General features: G+C 37.1%; 1 protein-coding gene across 1 annotated transcript; it reads left to right on the forward strand.

Annotated features, from left to right (window-relative positions):
* The first annotated feature begins 323 nt into the window (after nt 1–323).
* LOC107792323 (protein LURP-one-related 10) lies at nt 324–2,720 on the forward strand. Its single transcript, XM_016614533.2, has 2 exons — nt 324–786; nt 2,106–2,720. Exons 1-2 carry the CDS (start codon nt 520–522, stop codon nt 2,478–2,480), a joined length of 642 nt encoding a protein of 213 aa, XP_016470019.2. The 5' UTR covers nt 324–519; the 3' UTR covers nt 2,481–2,720.
* The last annotated feature ends 15,057 nt before the right edge of the window (nt 2,721–17,777 follow it).

The following is a 17,777-nucleotide window of genomic DNA, read 5'->3' on the forward strand; positions in this document are numbered from 1 at the left end:
TTATAGTTGAATGTTGAATCTTAACTTATTATTTTTGGGCTAGTTGGTTGTAAATTGAAATATGGGCTATAAAATTAAAAAGTAGGGATCCCAGTTGTTCTTAGGTAAAATTTTCCCTAATTTGACTGGATTCAATATTTAGGAAAATATATTTTCCTGAAATTAGAGAAAAGAGTCCAAGACTTCCCTAAGACCTATAAGAAAATTATTCTTTATGACTACATTATTCTTTTAGATAGCAATGAATATTATCCCGCGTATATTAGCGCAAGTAGACTAACGAATACTATTCACATACGCGTTACCGACGGCGAAGAAAAATTCCAACACTTGGCACCATTTAATACTTATTCTAAAGTTCCTCATCACCATCTTCCCACTTTCCTTTCTTTTCTTTAATTAATTTCCACCATATAAACGACTTCAACTCCCCCGCAAGATTCACAAAACTGAAATATCTCTAAAATCTGTCCAAATATCTCATCTTGTTTATTTAGAGTAATAAATTACTAACTACAAATGGCAGGAACAAGTAGTTATCCTCCTCAGATGGCTATGCCGCCGGCAGCAAATCAGGTTGCAATTATAAGCCCACAGTTCTGTGCTCCATATCCAGTTGATTTGAACATCGTGAGGAAACTGATGACTTTGTCTGAAGGGAGTTTCGGAGTTACCGATGTCAACGGCAACATCATTTTTAAGGTCAAAGGAAAGCTCTTTAGCCTTAGGGATCGCAGAGTTTTGGTTGATGCCGCTGGCAACCCTCTCGTCACTTTCCAACAAAAGGTTATATAAATCCTTCTTCTTAACTAAATTTCCTTTTACTTCTATGCAGTATAGTATAATATTTACACAATCATATCATAGTTGCATATAAATTTAGTTTTTATGATAAAAATTGGTAACCTGTTGGAAATAATTAACTTGATAAAATAGTTACTATTGATCAGTTGCGGATTTATCATGTATTTTACACGTGAATTCAATAGTTGTTCAAACTTAGTATTTCTATTAAGAAATTGACTAAATATTTGACTGTTAACCAATTATTATTGTATATTAACTTGAGGTTGTTACAGATGTTATACCTTCAAATCCGAGATTCGCCTCTATTACTAATAATGTAAATTTTGTTATGCTCTCGGTGAGATATATAACTTAAGTCCTTTACACATTTTCCTTAATTCGTGTTCATAGTATTTGTATGTTCTAGGCTTCTAGCTTAGTCAGACTATAATTAGTTTTTTCTGTTTTTTGTTGGTTTAACTGATTTTTTCCCTTCTCACTAACAGTACTATATATATCTGTTGAATTCATTTAGTTGATGCAATCCGTAGGCCGTAGTATTTGCATCTGTTCGTAGTAGTTTCTCAAATTAGGTCATATCCTCTCCTTGTAGAAAAGATCAAATGACCTAAAACTAGTAAGCTTGTTCAGTAGTCAGGTTTAGTCAGATTAAAGGGTATGATCTTCGTATCTTATTTTCGGTAAAAAACTTACTCGCACTTGGTATTTGTACCAAATCATGCATATTTACCATGGTTATTTAATAAATTAAGTTGAGAATGTGTGTTAATTAACAATGATTAAGTGATAAGAGTGTATGTGAGACATGTGTCATATATTTATTGGATTGATGTAAATACCGGCCGGTTGCAGGTAAGTTTTTACGCGTATTCTCTGTCTTTAGTTTCTTTACGCCTACGACGACAGGTAAAAAAAATCATGAAAACTTGTTCTGTTCTCTGGATAGTTATAACCAATTTAGTCATTCATCTGCGATGAAAGGATGCATCGTACCATTCACCTTTGTTGTACCAAATTTTCCTAAATTTATATATCAGGGATTCAGGACATCTAAGTATTAAGTAATAAGCAGTAATATCGGGTCTCGTTAATGATTATGCCACTTTATTTCCACTGTAGCCTCTGTTTATGATACAGAAGAAAATAGTTCTTTCACTTTTACCATAGATAGACCAAAAATAACGACCATATCCGCCTCTGTATCGATTTAATCTTGTCGTATTGTAAGAAATTTGCATCTAAGCAAAGGAATCCCTCATGACATTTATTCATTTTCCTTTTTCTATTTTGCATTTCAGATGTTGACTGCCCATAGGAGATGGCAAGTATACCGAGGAGAGAGCACCGATACCAAAAATTTCCTTTTTAGTGTAAAGAAGTCTTCACTTCTTCAATTCAAGACCAAATTAGACGTATTCTTGGCTCACAACACAAAAGAAGACGTTTGCGACTTCAGAATTGAAGGAAGCTGGTTTGAAAGATCTTGTGTTATCTATGCTGGAAATACTAATACCATAATCGCCCAAATGCATAGGAAACACACTGCTCAAAGTATATTGCTTGGGAAAGACAATTTTGGTGTTACTGTGTATCCGAACGTGGATTATGCTTTCGTAGTCGCTTTGGTTGTGATTCTGGAGGAGATCAATGAGGATAGATCGGGTGAAGACTAAGATTATATTATCACAAGTGTTGCCAATGTCTGATATTTTTGTGTAAACGAGTTTGGCTTTTGATTATGACTTGATTTCAGATGTAGATAAGGGTGTAAAACCGTTTTGTTTGCTAACTTTCGCCAGAAAGATTACTGATTGTAATATTTTGTGTTTGCATAAAGTGCTCATAGCGGCACTTCACTCTGTAATAATGCATAGTATTAAGTTAATATATAATATTTCCTTTTGGAACAAAAAGATAAGGGTGTTTTAACTAGTAACCCTTGTAATACTGTTATGTTATTATTGGAGTTTCTCCCCGAAAATGTTGTTGTATTAGGTAAAACTATTGCCACATAAACATGGTCAGCGATAAGAGACGTTTGTTAATGGTAATTCTGTCAAGTAGATGTGTTAAAATAGGAAACTTTGTAAGTTTGGTAGCCGGCTTAAAAAATTGGTGCAAGTTTAAGGGGTGTACTGCGTATAATAAATAATTGGACGCCCCACTCTCTTTCTCTCTCATTTTTTTAAGTTCAATTAGTAACAACGTACTAATGTGAGACTAGTCTGATAGGATTTTTATCTTAGACTGTGAGTGGTTAATGTTGTGTTTTTATTACTCTTCCGTTTTCCATAGTGCCGGGACTATTTACTCTTTATTGCTTTTGTTTTTCATCTATTTTCTAGTTTTTATGATGCTTTATTATTTCTATGGTTTCTGTTAATGGTACTGATATATTATCTCTTTTCGTCTTAAGTTGTTATATCTGATATCTCCTAATCGAAAAGGTTGCATAAATGATAAGGAGAAGGACTCCTTACTCGAGATAAGGGAGGAGTTAGAAGTTGAAGATAACTACAACTCTTCCACCACGGAAGAGTATAACATTGGAACTCTAGTTATTTCCTATTCTACTAACTCTATATATTTCAGGATGTTCTCATTTTATAGGTACGCACAAATGATGAAGTTAAATGTGAGTTGAGAGCAAAATAGCAAGGTATTTTGCAAACAATTCTTGTATAATTCTAGTGTGCGAACCTGAAGCTACATGAACCAGCCAGTTCCAAATGTTTGTCTTTTATTCTAGTTTCATTGTAGTATGTGTTTCAAATTGCACCTTTCAACTTTATCTAGAAGCAATTGTATTAGGTACTATGGGTATTGTATTCAAGTTAGAGTTAACTTCAAGTTGTCGCAACAGTTAGAGGCTGACTACCACAGTGGGATTAGAGGTAATCCTTAGGTTTACAAAGAGTTTTGTAAATGCCGTTTTGACTCAATGATTTAGTGAAATGTTGAGGAAATCCTACTGAGTAGTAGGTCGTGGTTTTTTCACCTTTTTGAGTCGGGTATTTTTCACGTAAAATACTTTTGTCTTACTTTCTGCATTTACTATTTCCGCAACAGCAGTATAAGGAACACGTAGAAGAACCAGGTCCTTCTATAATTTGTGCACGCGAAAATTGGACACCACACAAATCACCCCCCCCCCCCTTGTGTGACATTGAAGTATAAAACATTAATCGGTATCAGAGCAGGTTATCCTTGAAGAGGCTTACACCTTAGGAGAAGATCAACATTAGTGAACCACCTGGAAACTGTGAGGGGTTATCTACTGCTAAACCACCACTCTTTAATGGCCAATACAACTCTTGGTGAAAAAAAGGATAAGAGGTTACATTATAGGAGAGGACTATGAGCTATGAGACATTGTCACCGATGACCCACTGGCTACCTTGAAGAAAATACTAAAGGAGTAGATGTACCAAAGACAAGAGCGAATTGCACTATCGAGGACTTGAGGAAGTGGGAGAAGAATGCTAAAGCCAAAAAATGGCTTGTCTGTGGACTTGGTCCAGATAAGTACAATAGAATCCAAGGTTGTACCACTGCTAAGAAAATTTGGGACACACTACAAGTGGCTCATGAAAGAACACCTGAGGTAAAGACATCCAAAGGAACTCTACTGTACGCTCAGTATGAGAGCTTTGCTATGAAGGAAGGAGAAACCATTCAAGAAATGCACACAAGGTTCATTATGCTGACAAATGAGCTAAAATTTCTTGGAAGGATTATTCCTGAAGAAGAAAGGGTCGAGAAGATACTAACTAGAGTTTTGCCTATCACTTGGGAGAGCAAAATCACTGCCATCTAGGAATCAAAGAATATTATCACTCTTCCACTAGATGAATTAATTGGAAATCTTACTGCCTATAACTTAGGAGACAGACCATGAAGATAGATGTACCTAAAAAGGAAAAGAGTTTGTCTCTCAGAATCACTGAAGGTTCTGATCTAGAAGATGATGAAATGGCTATGATCACCAAAGACTTCAAGAAGTACCTGACGAGAGGAAAGTGTTCTTCAAGAAGTGAAAGCTATAGCAAATCAAAAGCTCCTAAGAAGCAAATCAATGATGGCTTCTACAAGTGTGGAAAGACTTATCACCACATCAAGAACTGTTCTCTATGGGAATTTTGAATGGAAGAAGGAAAGAGCTAAACGAAGGAATAGGAAAAAGGAACAGGTACAACCCAAGAAAAGCAATAACAAAGGATCAACCAAGGCTATGGTCGCTTCTTGGGGAGATAGCTTAGATGAAAGCTCTGATGATGATGATGAACGAGCACTTATGGCCATTGGAGAATCTAATGAAGAAGCTGAGGTAAGTGTCTCTCATCTCAAAGACACGATTAAATTTTTGTCTAAAGAAAGGTTATCTAAGTTGCTTCTAGAGCTAATTGATAAATCTGAGGATGTAAATAATAAAAAGGAACAACTGTCAAAAGAATGTGTGGTTTTAAAAGCTAAGTGCAAAAACATGGAACTTAAGGCTAGTGAAACTGAAAATGAAAATGCTGTGTTGAAGAACCAGGTTTATGAACTTGACACATCTGTAATAGAATTTAGATCAGAAAATCTAAAATTGAAATTAGGAACAGGTAAAAAGAGAGTTGATCACACACAACTCACTCAGGAAAAAATGTAGGAAAAATAAAAGATGAGTTGTACAAAAGAGATGAGCGGATAAGAAGCCTAAAAGAGGATCTAAGCAAAGTCAAGCATGATCTAGACAGAACTTGTAAATGGAGCAGGTCCTCCGATGCACTTTCATGGCTACAAGAACACCATAGTAGAAATAGAGGAAGACTTGGCTTTGGGAACCTTGCACCTAAGTGGGATCCCAAAAGCAAGTACCTTACACTTACTGAGAACAAGATTTTCACACATTGTGGTAAAATAGGCCATAAAAGTGAACGTACTGCAAAAGAAAAGGCAAGTCAAAAGAACAGAGAATTTGTTCGAGGAAAGAATAGGCTACCAAGTTGGGCTAAAAAGAATTTGATTCATCCTTTTGCCTATAGAAAAGGACCCAAACTAGTTTAGGTTTCTAAGACTACCCCCTGATTTCTTTTTGCAGGTCCAAGTGAAGGGGAGCAGCCAAATATGTTACATGGATAGTGGTTGCTCAAAGCATATGACAGGAAGTAAGAACCAGTTCCTTTCACTTGAGGACATTAAAGGAGAAAATGCCTCCTTCGAAAATGGGAAGAAAGGTGAGATTATTGGGGTTGGCAAAGTAGATAAGACTGACTCCCAATCTTTGAGAATGTGTACCTAATAGATGGACTGAAATATAGTCTAATAAGTGTATCACAACTGTGTGATAGACGTAACATAGTGTCATTCACCTCTACAAAATGCGTTGTGATTAATCTTACCACTAACAAGATAGTTTTGGAGGGAAAAAGAGTGAAAAACATATATGTTGTGGATTTGTCCATACTTTCAGATAATGAACTCACTTGCTTAAGTGTGTTGGATAATGATCCCTTCCTTGGCATAAGAGACTTGGACATGCTAGTCTAAATCAACTCAACAAACTAGTCTCCAAGGACTTGGTGATAGAGCTGCCTAATATTAAGCTCAAGGAAGATAAAGTTTGTGAGACTTGTGTAAGGGAAAAGCAGGTAAGATCCTCTTTCAAAAGCAAGAAAATGGTAAGCACCACCAGGACGATGGAACTGGTCCATATGGATCTTTGTAGGGCAATGAGAACATTGAGCAGAGTTAGTAAGAGATATGTTATAGTGCTTGTTGATGATTACTCTAGATTTACTTGGATACTGTTTTTTAACATCTAAAGATGAAGCATTTGATATGTTCACTTTTTTTGTTAGAAAACTCAAAAACAACTAGGTAATCAACTTGCATCAATTAGGTCTGATTATGGTACTAAATTTGAAAATACTAAATTTGTTGAAATTTGTGATAACATGGCATAAATCATAATTTTTATGCTCCTAGAACTCCACAATAAAATGAAGTAGTTGAAAGAAAGAAAATTACAAGAAGAAATGGGTAAGACTATGCTTCTTTCTAGTAAACTGCCCCATAGTTTCTAGGCAAAAGCTGTAAACACTGCACGCTACATCATAAATAGGTACATAACTAGACCTCTTACTGAGAAGACTCCCTATGAGTTTCTTAAAGGGAGAAAGCCAAATATATTCCACCTTAGGGCATTTGGATGCAAGTGCTTTGTGCACAATAATGGTAATGACTCCCTAGGTAAGTTGGGATATTCTTCATATAGTAAAACTTATAAGATTTATACCAAAAGAACTATGTGTAAAGAAAAAAGTATACATGTGGTTTTTGATGAAACTAACATTCTTTCTGAGAGGCAGGAATATGATGATGAAGCAATTAGGCTGGTAAGAAACTCAACTGAAACCACAGCCCAGACTAAAGTTGCACCAGAGGAAGGAGCAGGTGATGGAATAGCTCCTTCCACCCAAGGTAACCTGATAGGGGGAACTGAACTGAGAGGAACTGATCCTCAAACCTCAAGGGAACCTTTCCATGAACCTGTTCCTCAACAACAAAACACTAAAGGAACATCTAGAGGTAACCATCTAGTTGTGAAACCTTACAAGTATCAGAGTTCTCATCACATTAAGAACATAATTACTGATCCAACCTCTAGAATCAAAACCAAATCTTCTTTAAAGAATCTTTATGATTTTGATGTTTTTTATCTCTTATTGAACCTAAAAATGTTGCTGAGGCTTTATAGGATGCAGGCTGGATAAATGCAATGCAAGATGAACTCAACTAATTTGAGCGAAGTCAAGTTTGGCATCTAGTACCAAGACCCAAGGACAGATTAGTAATTGGTACAAAATGGGTCTTCAGAAACAAACTCAATAAAGATGAAACAATTACAAGGAACAAGGCAAGATTGGTGGTTCAAGGATATAGTCAAGAGTAGGGCATAGACTATGATGAAACCTTTGCTCCAGTTGCAAGATTGGAAGCAATTAGACTCCTTATAGTTTTTGCTGCTTATATGGAATTCTCTCTCCATCAGATGGATGTCAAGAGTGCCTTACTCAATGGCTATCTAAATGAAGAAGTGTTTGTCAAGCAACCTCCGGGCTTTGAAAGCAAGAAATGTCATGATCATGTGTACAAGCTTGATAAGTCACTTTATGGGCTCAAGCAGGTTCCAAGAGCCTGGTATGAAAGACTATCAAAATTCTTGCTTGAGCATGATTAAAAGAGAGGTAAAATTGACAATGCTTTGTTCTTGAAATAAAAGAAAAAGGTAAAGATTTCTTGGTAGTTCATATATATGTTGATGATATAATCTTTGGAGCAACTACTGATAAGCTAAGTAAAGAATTTGCAAAATTAATGGGGAGTGAATTTGAAATGAGCATGATGGGTGAGCTTAATTTATTTTTAGGCTTACAAATTAAACAAAATTCAAATAGAACTATGATCCATCAGCAGAAGTATGTGAAAGAGTTGCTTAAAAGGTTTAAAATGGAAGATTCCAAAGAAATTGACACTCCTATAGCAACAACCACAAAATTGGATGTAGATCAACCTGGTTCATCTATTGATTAGAAGTTGTATAGGAGAATTGTTGGCTCTTTATTATATCTCACTACTAGCAGACCTAACATTATTTTCAGTGTAGGTCTTTGCTCTAGATTTCAAGCAAATTTAAAGGAGTCGCACTTGACTGCTGTCAAAAGTGTCTTGAGATACCTAAAAAGCACCACTAACATTTGTCTATGGTATCCAAAGGTAGTAATTTCAACTTAGTAGGATATGTTGATGTTGATTATGCAGGTTTTCTTGTGGATAGAAAGAGCGCCTCAAGTATGGCACACTGTCTTGGCTCATGTCTTGTGTCTTGGGCCACCAAAAAGCAAAATTTTGTGGCCTTATCTACTGCTGAAGCTGAGTATAGTGTTATCGCCTCATGTTGTGCTCAATTGTTGTGGATTAAACAATAATTAATGGACTTTGGAATTGATGTCGGTTGTATCCCCATTTTTTGTAATAACGAAAGTGCAATTAGCATGACCAAAAACCCGGTTCATCACAAATAACTAAGCACATAGATGTTAGGCATCACTTTTTGAGGAACAACTATGAAAATGGTTTGATCACTGTGAAATTTTGTGCTACTGACAAGCAAATAGCTGACATCGTCACAAAAGCTCTAAGTAGAGATCACTTTGAAAGGAACAGGTTAGAATTAGGGATGATTAAGATCATCTAAAAAGAACTAGTTCTAACTCAAAAATTGGTTAGAAAATCTGTGAATTTTGTACATAATTAGATTAGATTTTGCTCAGTCTCATACTTTCATCAGTATACTCTTGTGTTATGTGCTACAATGTCTCATTAATTTCTAATGACATTATCTTTATTTTCTTGGAAAACTCATACTTACATAAGAGATTTCTCAGTAAAGAACCTGGTTCATCGGGATTACATAGTACGTACTCTCCATTCTGCATATTTTGAAATAATTATATTTGGATTATGATCAAAAGGAGAGTCCTATTTAATCCTAACCTCCTTAAGCCTATCCATTACGAAATGAACCAGTTTCATCCAAATAGAGTCCCAAAGTGCAATAAGTGCCTAGATTCTAGGGAGTGTCTTCAATGTCTTTTCAAACTGATTCCCAGTTTGATTAGACTTCTAAGCTTCTAAAAAAACTGTCGTTACCCAATTAAACTCCTCCTTTTTATATTGACTAGGCCTTAGTTGTTTCTTTACTTCTAAAATTCTAGTCGCCAAACAACTCTCTCTATCTTCTCATATCTTCTAAACACACACATACTCATCTTCTCTCATTCTGAAACACAACAATGGAAAACCCTTTTGAGAATCCCCCATCACCACCCAAGGAAGCTACACCAACACCATCTGTCACACCTTCAACTACACTCACCTCTAATAAAGGAAGGTTCAAGATGATTGCTCGCAAGGTTGTCAATGGAGGAGAACAAATCAAGAAAATTAATGAACAGTTAAAAGCAAGTCGGGAAGAAGAACCCTAGAAATCTGATGAATCATTCAAGTCTGCTACTGAGTGGAAAGAAATTGTTTCTTCTGAAATAGAGTAGGTAACATCTAGTCCGACAATTACTTCTAAAATCATCTCTGAAGTTGCTGCAAATCTGGAAATAGGTTTGTCCTAGTAGGAACTGTGGTTGAGGTTGAGACCACTAAGTTTGAGAAAATTGGTAGTAAAAATAAAAGGAGAAAATAAAAGGAGAGTGAGGGTGCTTAAGGTGTCGTGAGGGAAATGGGAAAAGGAGTGGATGAATCTTCACCCACTCTTGTTGGTTTGACTGAAGAAACAGGAGCTATGGTAGCGTGGAGTGAGGAATCCGCTGGAGAAGAAGAAAGTGTGAGAGAAAAAGGGGGAAGTGGGTCTGGAGAAGCTACTGAGGGATTGGTTAGATTGGGGAAGAATGTTCAAGAACATATTCCATCTGAGCAGGAACCCCTCGAAGAACTACTGAGAAAAATGTCTAACAGTTACAATCCAAAAAAGAAAAAGAGTTCAGAAGTTAAAATCCCTTGTACTTATTGGGCAAACAAGAAGAGAAAGGTTTCCTCTTCTATCCCTATAGAGACTCCTCCCATAAGATGAAGAGCTAAAATAAGTCAGAAGAAGCAAAGTGAGGCTGAACTTGAGGAGGCTTAAAAAGAAAGTAAGAGGAAAGTTGTTGCAAAGGGAAAGAAGAAAGTGGTTGATCCTGTTGAGGCTGGTAACATTGAGGATATGAACCTGGTTATTCGTGATAAAGAAGAGGCAGAAGAGGTGGAGGTTGTGACTCCAAAAGCAAAGAAAATCAAGACTTCCAAAAAGAAGTCTCCTTCAAAAACAAAGTCAGCAAAACATTCTACCTTGGAAAAAAGAACCAGGTCTGCCTTGAAGTCTAGAAAAGTGGAAGAAAAAGAAGAAGAACCATCTTGAAAGGTAGACTCCTCAAGAACTTGGAGGATAAAGGAATGATGACGATGATAGAAAAGTTATAGCTACAGGGTTGGAAGGACACAATCCTTCAAATGGATGGAAATCTTGCCAGAACTAAGATTGTGGAGTTCATGGCATATTGTGAGATAAAAAATGACAGAGTCACCAGTGTGATGAAGGGGGTAATAATGAACTTTGATGACAAAGAATTGGGAGACATTCTTGGTTTGCGCCCCCTTTTTTCTCGCAAAATCGAGCTTGTGACATTTGGAAGGACAACTCGTTCCCTTTTGGAAATTGGGTTTTGGAACTTGAAGAGTCGCCGCCTAATGATTAAGTGCATTAGAAAACTAAGAAGGGTTTGAGTTTGAAGAACCAGAGCTTGGGTAAGGGCTAGAAATTATCTCGAGGGGAAGGTGTTAGGCACCCCTCAAGATCCACTAGTGTGGTTCCCGGCCATGTTACAATTGTGACTTCACATAATCAAATAAGCAATTAAGGGCCTCAAATAGAAGGGGATTTTCACATATTATTGCAAGCAAATTGAAAGTTTGAAGAGAATAAAGAAAGCAGAAATTTTAAGGAAATAGTTCGGACAATAAAACAAGTTAAAAAAAAGGGTCCTAGGTTTACAAACAATATGGATCACATCTATGCAATACCCGGTAATCACTCCTCAAAAGAGGTGTTACACATGGTATTAACGCACCAGTCATCATATCCATAGCTACCATTCCCACCATGTTAAGGTATTAAAACGCAGAATGGTGTCGCTACTTATTGCATGCTAGTACCCGCCCCAATCCTATGAGTCCCGGAGGCATTTGGGACTACTAGTCCTAAAAGGGAGGGAGATTTGGCTTTTCAGAGTTTTAAAAGGATAAAATTCTAGGAAGACAATCAAAACATATAAGGCAGGTATGGGAGGACACGTAACAGTTAAAGGGCTTAAACATGCCTCCTCATTTAAAGAAACAAATTGGCTAGCATGACTTACAAGTACTGGTTATGGTCTGAATTAAATTAAAGCGTAGGATAGGCTGATTCATCACATATTTCTCAGATGAGGAGTCCGAATTAGCCTTCCCTAGTTGTAATTTATCAAAGACTGATGCAGTTAATTAATTACCTAATGGTTTGCCTAAGTGAGACCTATAGGCATGATATCTAACAGTGCTTACTCTGATTTTAAAGATGTCTTACTGATTGTAGAAAACACATAAGTTCTGCAGATGTTAAACGACATTGCTACTGATTTTAGACTCGTAGATGCAATAAACGAATCAGATTCAACTGGTTACTCCTATAGGCATGATTTCTAGGCGTTGTTGATTTTAAGACGATTATGAAAGTGGTGGAGTCCTATAGACATGGTATCTAGAATGAAATTTATTATTACTTAACCTATAACTGTTTGTCTAATGATAGATATAAAATGCAGAACTGCCGAAGGCCTATAGTCATGATTTCTATATGCAGAAGTGCAAAAAAACCTACGACGGGATTTCTATATGATATGCAGAAGTGCAGAAACTTATGGGCAGGATTTCTATTTGACATGCATGAGTGCAGAAAATTTATAGGCAGGATTTCAACATGATATGCGTAAGTGCAAAACTTGTGAATAGTAATGCCTATGAGCATGTTGTCTACCCTTTGCATACATAAGTGACCCTTCCCTTTTCACTAGAACCCCATAAGTTATTACAACATATTACAGACCAGAATGAATTAAGAAAAGTAAAATTACAACAGAAATTAAGCTACAACCAAGGAGCCTAATTCAGACTCAAGGTCTAACAATATGAGATGAACCAACTTCCAGAATCAGGTTTCCAAAGCCTTTCTCTTATTTGGGATGTATCAAATTCCCAAAAGTCTCAAAGGGCTCCAGGAAATGCTTACATCCCAAACACATTGCAGAATTAAGAGCGTAGTGCAGTGTGGAAATGCCAGCCCTTAGATGTCCAATTTCAGAGGGAACTCAAGGTCCCAAAGCAAGGCTCATAAGAGATGGGTAGAACTTAGAATCTAAGAGAGAGTGCAAATGCATATAGGGGAAATTAGGGAGAGCCATGGCAGGCTGGTGGTCATGCCCAGCAATCAGGAGTGCTGGTACACCATTGACTAGCTTGTTAGCCACATTTATTGGGAGTTAGGATCCATTAAGGATTAGGTCCAGACATGAGTAGCAATTTGGATATTGCCAGACCTGAACCTTAACTCAAACACATAGAAGGGAGTAGGGATATGGGGAATTCACAACAAACATGTATAGCAGATGCAAAGAGAGAGTAGCATATTCAGTATAGAACATGAACGACAAAGTAGACGGGAGTGTAGCAACTGTAAAGTAAACACATAGGGATGGTGCTGAAATCAAAATTAAGACATACCAGTTTCAGGGAAACAAATAAATGAAAGCGGAAGTCTTGTAAACCTAATTGCAAGCAAATAGTACAAAAGATCTCAGAAGAGAGTAGAGCATTGAAAGAGTATTGTAATTGAGAGATGTGTGTGTAAAGTATTGAATTCGAAGTGTTGAACTGAAGGTTCAAGGTGTCTAAGTGCAGAAGGGTCGTGCCCCTTTTATAGTGTAGAAAACAAGTAAGAAAAGGTAAGGGAATAGTTTGCAATCAATCACACAGAATCTCCCTTCAGTTAAGGGATTCTGATTTCAAACGGGTAGAAGACAATTAAGGAAAGAATTGGATTAAAATCTTTTCCAAAGTAAAACAAGAAGGGTAAATACACATGGCTTATTTAAGGCAAAAGTCCAATGGTCCAAAGTTTGTGAAAAAATAAGGAAAGGGAATCGATCATACAGCTAGTAAAAAATCAAAATTGCAGGCTTTATTCGAATGAACCAAGTCAGGAAAAGGTAAAGAAGGTTCATTTAGAGAAAATCAGTAACAATCAATCAAACCCTATTAAAAGGAATTCGGAATCAATCGATAGTTGGAAAACCCTTTTTGAAAGAAGAATTCCTCATATATAAAACATACAGACATGTCAAACAAGAAAGAACTATCATGCTAATTAGAAAGAATCTAGTATAGAAAAGTTCAGAGTCACAAACAAAGAGGCTCAAATTCAGTACATAGACTCAGACTTAGTTCGAGAGAATCCAGGGTTCCATAATAGAACCCTAGTCCAAACATAAGATCAAACTTGCCAAAAACCCCAAATCCTAAGGTTTTCAACTCAAATCAGATGCAGAGACAAGAAGACAAATAACTGAAACAGGCTCAGAGGTCTTTTTCAGAGGCTCATGAGAAAACAAACAGGTAAAATAGCAGGTTCGAAACAAACATAGTGAAAAAGCTTATTTGAAGCATAAAGAACATGTTTTAAGAAAAGCTTGGAACTTAAACAAGTTTAGAAGACAAAGAGGTAGCATAAACTTAAGGAAATAGTAGATGAAACATGTTTAGAAAGAACTCAAACAAAGTTCAGAAGAAGGCAAATAAGAACTAAGAGCTTAATAGAAATTACAGTAAAGGATTAAATGAACACATAAGATAAACGTGTGAAAGCATGATATAGAAACCAGTAGAAGAATATGCATAATAAGGCAAACCTAAGAACACAGGAGAAGGACATGCGAGGTAGAAAAGAGAACATAAAAACATAGCGTAGACAGATTCACACAAAGAAAAGAAGAAGAGGTGTCAGAAAATATTTTAAAACTTTTTCAGAAACCCTAAATCGAAGAGAAACAAATTTTGAAAGAGAAGATTGGGGAAAACGTTTTAAAGCTCCAGTAGAACACAGATATAGCATAGATATAAGAAAACAACCAGAGAAAACCTCGAATAGCTTAGGGTTTTAGAGAAACCCTAGAAATGAGAAAGGCTTGGAAGAAAATCCGATCCTGAGTCAAAAAGACTCATATTGCTTGAACACGCCGGAATAATGGCCGGAGAAACCATAGATCTACAGATCTGAGAAGGATCTGAAGAGAGCCATTGGAGTCAGGCCTTAAAACATCGAACATCCAAGGTTGAGTGGTGGAGGGGTGTGAGTACAGGCCATCCATGGCCAGAGAAGCCATGGATTCTAGTGGAAACATGGTAGAATAAGGTGGGAGATGGCTAGGGTTTCAGAGAGCTTGAGAGTGTTTTGAGAGACTAAGGGTTTCAAGGTGGCGGGTCAGGTGAGAATGAGGGAGATTAGGGTAGTCGTTTAGGAGTTAAAAAGGAAAGGGCTAGTTTTGGCCATTGATCTTGAGTGATCAACGGTCCAGATTTAAGTGGTAGGTGGGGAACAGGTTGGGTCATGGGTTGGATCCAAATAGAAACTGGGTTGGTTTTAATTTGGGCGGAATTGTGGTCAAATTGAGGTTAAAATTGAAAGAAAATGAGGCTGTAATTGAAATAGAAATAGGCTAAATGTTAAATAGCCAATTTTCCTCTTTTATTTTATAAAAATAGTGAAAAAGACTTTAAAAACAAATTAAAAGTACTGACCCAACTAATAATGCATAAATATTGATTTAAAAATATTGAAACCAATTTTACAATTATAGAAATGCTATTAATCTTAAAATAGGCTATAATTGTAATTATATGCAATTTAATCTTTTAAATATCGAATAAATTTGTAAAAATATACAAAAATTATATTAACTATATTTTGGTATAAATATGGGAATAAAATAAATTATTCACCAAAATTGATGATTTTGGGAATAATTATGGATTTTGTATTGCTAAAATAGATAGTAAATTGATTTAAAAACTCTTTAAAAGATTGGAAAAATACTAAAACACTTGGGTATGCTTATGTATGCATATATATGTTATTTTGAAAGTATTTTGTAAATAAAATACATAGGGAAAAAATTGGTATCAACAACTGCCCCTCTTTACCTAGGAAGGATGAAAGAGTTGTCGGGTAAAGATATGATGACCAATTTTGATCGAATGAAATGATTTGAAGAATTTTGATCAAGCTCTTGGTTCCTGAGCTTCCTACATATCCCTGGTCTTACAGGAATCAGACCATATGTAGTTCAGGATCCATTGGTGGAATATACCAATGGAGATTTCGAAAAGCGGACACGATGTTCGGGTTGAGAAGGATGGTCGGAGTCTGATAAGTTGCGGGAACTGGAGCGAGATCGCCCCTACTGAGATGGTCGTTGCTAGCGGGTTTACCTACAAATGAGCATATATTGTGCATAAATTTAAACGTGATGCAATTTCCCATTGGACCATGAATGTTGTCTTCAGACTGTTAGGATGACGTCCTCGGACTATGACATCCTGGGCCATGAAGCGTATGATAAAGGATTTGCAGGCTATGATATGATGTTCTTGGGCTATGAGAATGATGCCTCCGAACTATGATGCCTTTGAATAATGATATGCGAAAGATAAAATGGGGTCCTCAGGCCATGGTATGGCATTCTCGGGCTATGCAAATGGTGCACTCCGAACAATGACGCCTTTGGACAATTTTGCGATCTTTCAGCCCATGAAATATAGAAGGTGGCGATATTTCAGTCGATGCAAGACATAAATAAAAGGTGGCAATATTTTAGCTGATGCAAGAGTGATAAAGTGGTGATATTTCAGCCATGTAGGATGGGGACAGAGCTTAGTCTCGGAAGGCAGAAAGGTAGCCTTTTGCAATGCAGAGAAATGCAAATGGAGACCGAGCTTAGTCTTAGAAGGCAGAAAGGTAGCCTTTACAATGCAGAGAGATGTAGATGGAGACAATCCTTAGTCTCGGAAGGCAGAAAGGTAGCCTTATGCAATGCAAAGAAACGCAGATGGAGACAATGCTTAGTCTTGGAAGGCAGAAAGGTAGCCTTATGCAATGCAGGGAAATACAGGATGGAGACAATGCTTAGTCTCGAAAGGCAAAAAGGTAGCCTTATGCAATGTAGGAAATGCAGATGGAGGTAGAGCTTAACCTCGAAAGGAAGAAAGGTAGCCTTATGCAATGCAGAGAAATGCAGATAGAGACAGAGCTTAGTCTCGGAAGGCATAAAGGTAGCCTTATGCGATGCAAGAATGCAGATGGAGACAAAGCTTAGTCTCGGAAGGCAGAAAGGTAGCCTTATGCAAGGAGTAAAAAGGGCAAATTGATGATAAAATTTTCTTAGATGATAGCGGATCGAGGCATTGCGACTGACGGGGATACTGTGTCTGCTGGGAGCACTGCGTGCAGATAGCAGCTGTGAGTAAGTGCAATGGTTCTGAGAGTTATATTCCTGAGCAATGTGAGTCTCGTTAGCGTATAGTATATTTGATGATTTTGCAACTCAAGTGCCTGCATTCAAAGAAAAAACGTGAGTTTTGTAAAAATGAGCGATTAGTTCGTATTCCCGCTGGCTCTGCTTGACCTGCTCGGCTCCGTTCCGATGATATTGGGCGTATCATTGGGGTAGCGTTTCTAAACGAAGCAACTTTGGTAACAGACATGCATGATTTAGTGACAATAAATACATAATTAAGAATAGTTTTCTTTAGATGAACTGACGACTGCGACTTGGTCCAAGATACTGCAACTTCTCTCGCTCCGGAATTTTGAGGGTCCTCCTCAAAATTCTGCCCCAGTTTACTGGGCTGCTACTTCCGACGGCTGCTTGCGTCGAATGGCTGAAATCACTTCGGAATTTTGAGGGTCCTCCTCAAAATTCTGCCCCAGTTTCCAATAGCGTGGGGAAATGAAAATTTTATTGAATTATGACCGAACCCATAGGTCTGCCTACGTATCCCCACTTAAATGTGAATCAGGTCAGGCGTAGTTCAAATTACATCATACAGGAAATCATAAGAGTTACACATAGTATCGTTTCACTGCATCTAAATTGATCGACTTCAGCCAAACTTCACCGTCCATTTCTGCAAGTATGAGGGCTCCTCCGGTGAGGACCCGATGAACCATGTATGGACCCTGCTAGTTGGGAGAGAACTTCCTTTTGGCTTCTTCTTGATGTGGGAAAATCTTTTTTAACACCAGATGCCCCGGCGTAAACTGTCTCGGCTTGACTCTTTTGTTG

Source organism: Nicotiana tabacum, chromosome 5 (genome assembly GCF_000715075.1).
Source record: "Nicotiana tabacum cultivar K326 chromosome 5, ASM71507v2, whole genome shotgun sequence".
NCBI classification, from domain to species: domain Eukaryota; kingdom Viridiplantae; phylum Streptophyta; class Magnoliopsida; order Solanales; family Solanaceae; genus Nicotiana; species Nicotiana tabacum.

Excerpts from the sequence above, each read along its gene's own strand:
- LOC107792323 (XM_016614533.2), top strand. The coding sequence starts at position 520 with ATGGCAGGAACAAGTAGTTATCCTCCTCAGATGGCTATGCCGCCGGCA. Across the intron at positions 787-2,105 it reads TCGTCACTTTCCAACAAAAG|ATGTTGACTGCCCATAGGAG; the intron begins GTTATATAAATC and ends TTTGCATTTCAG.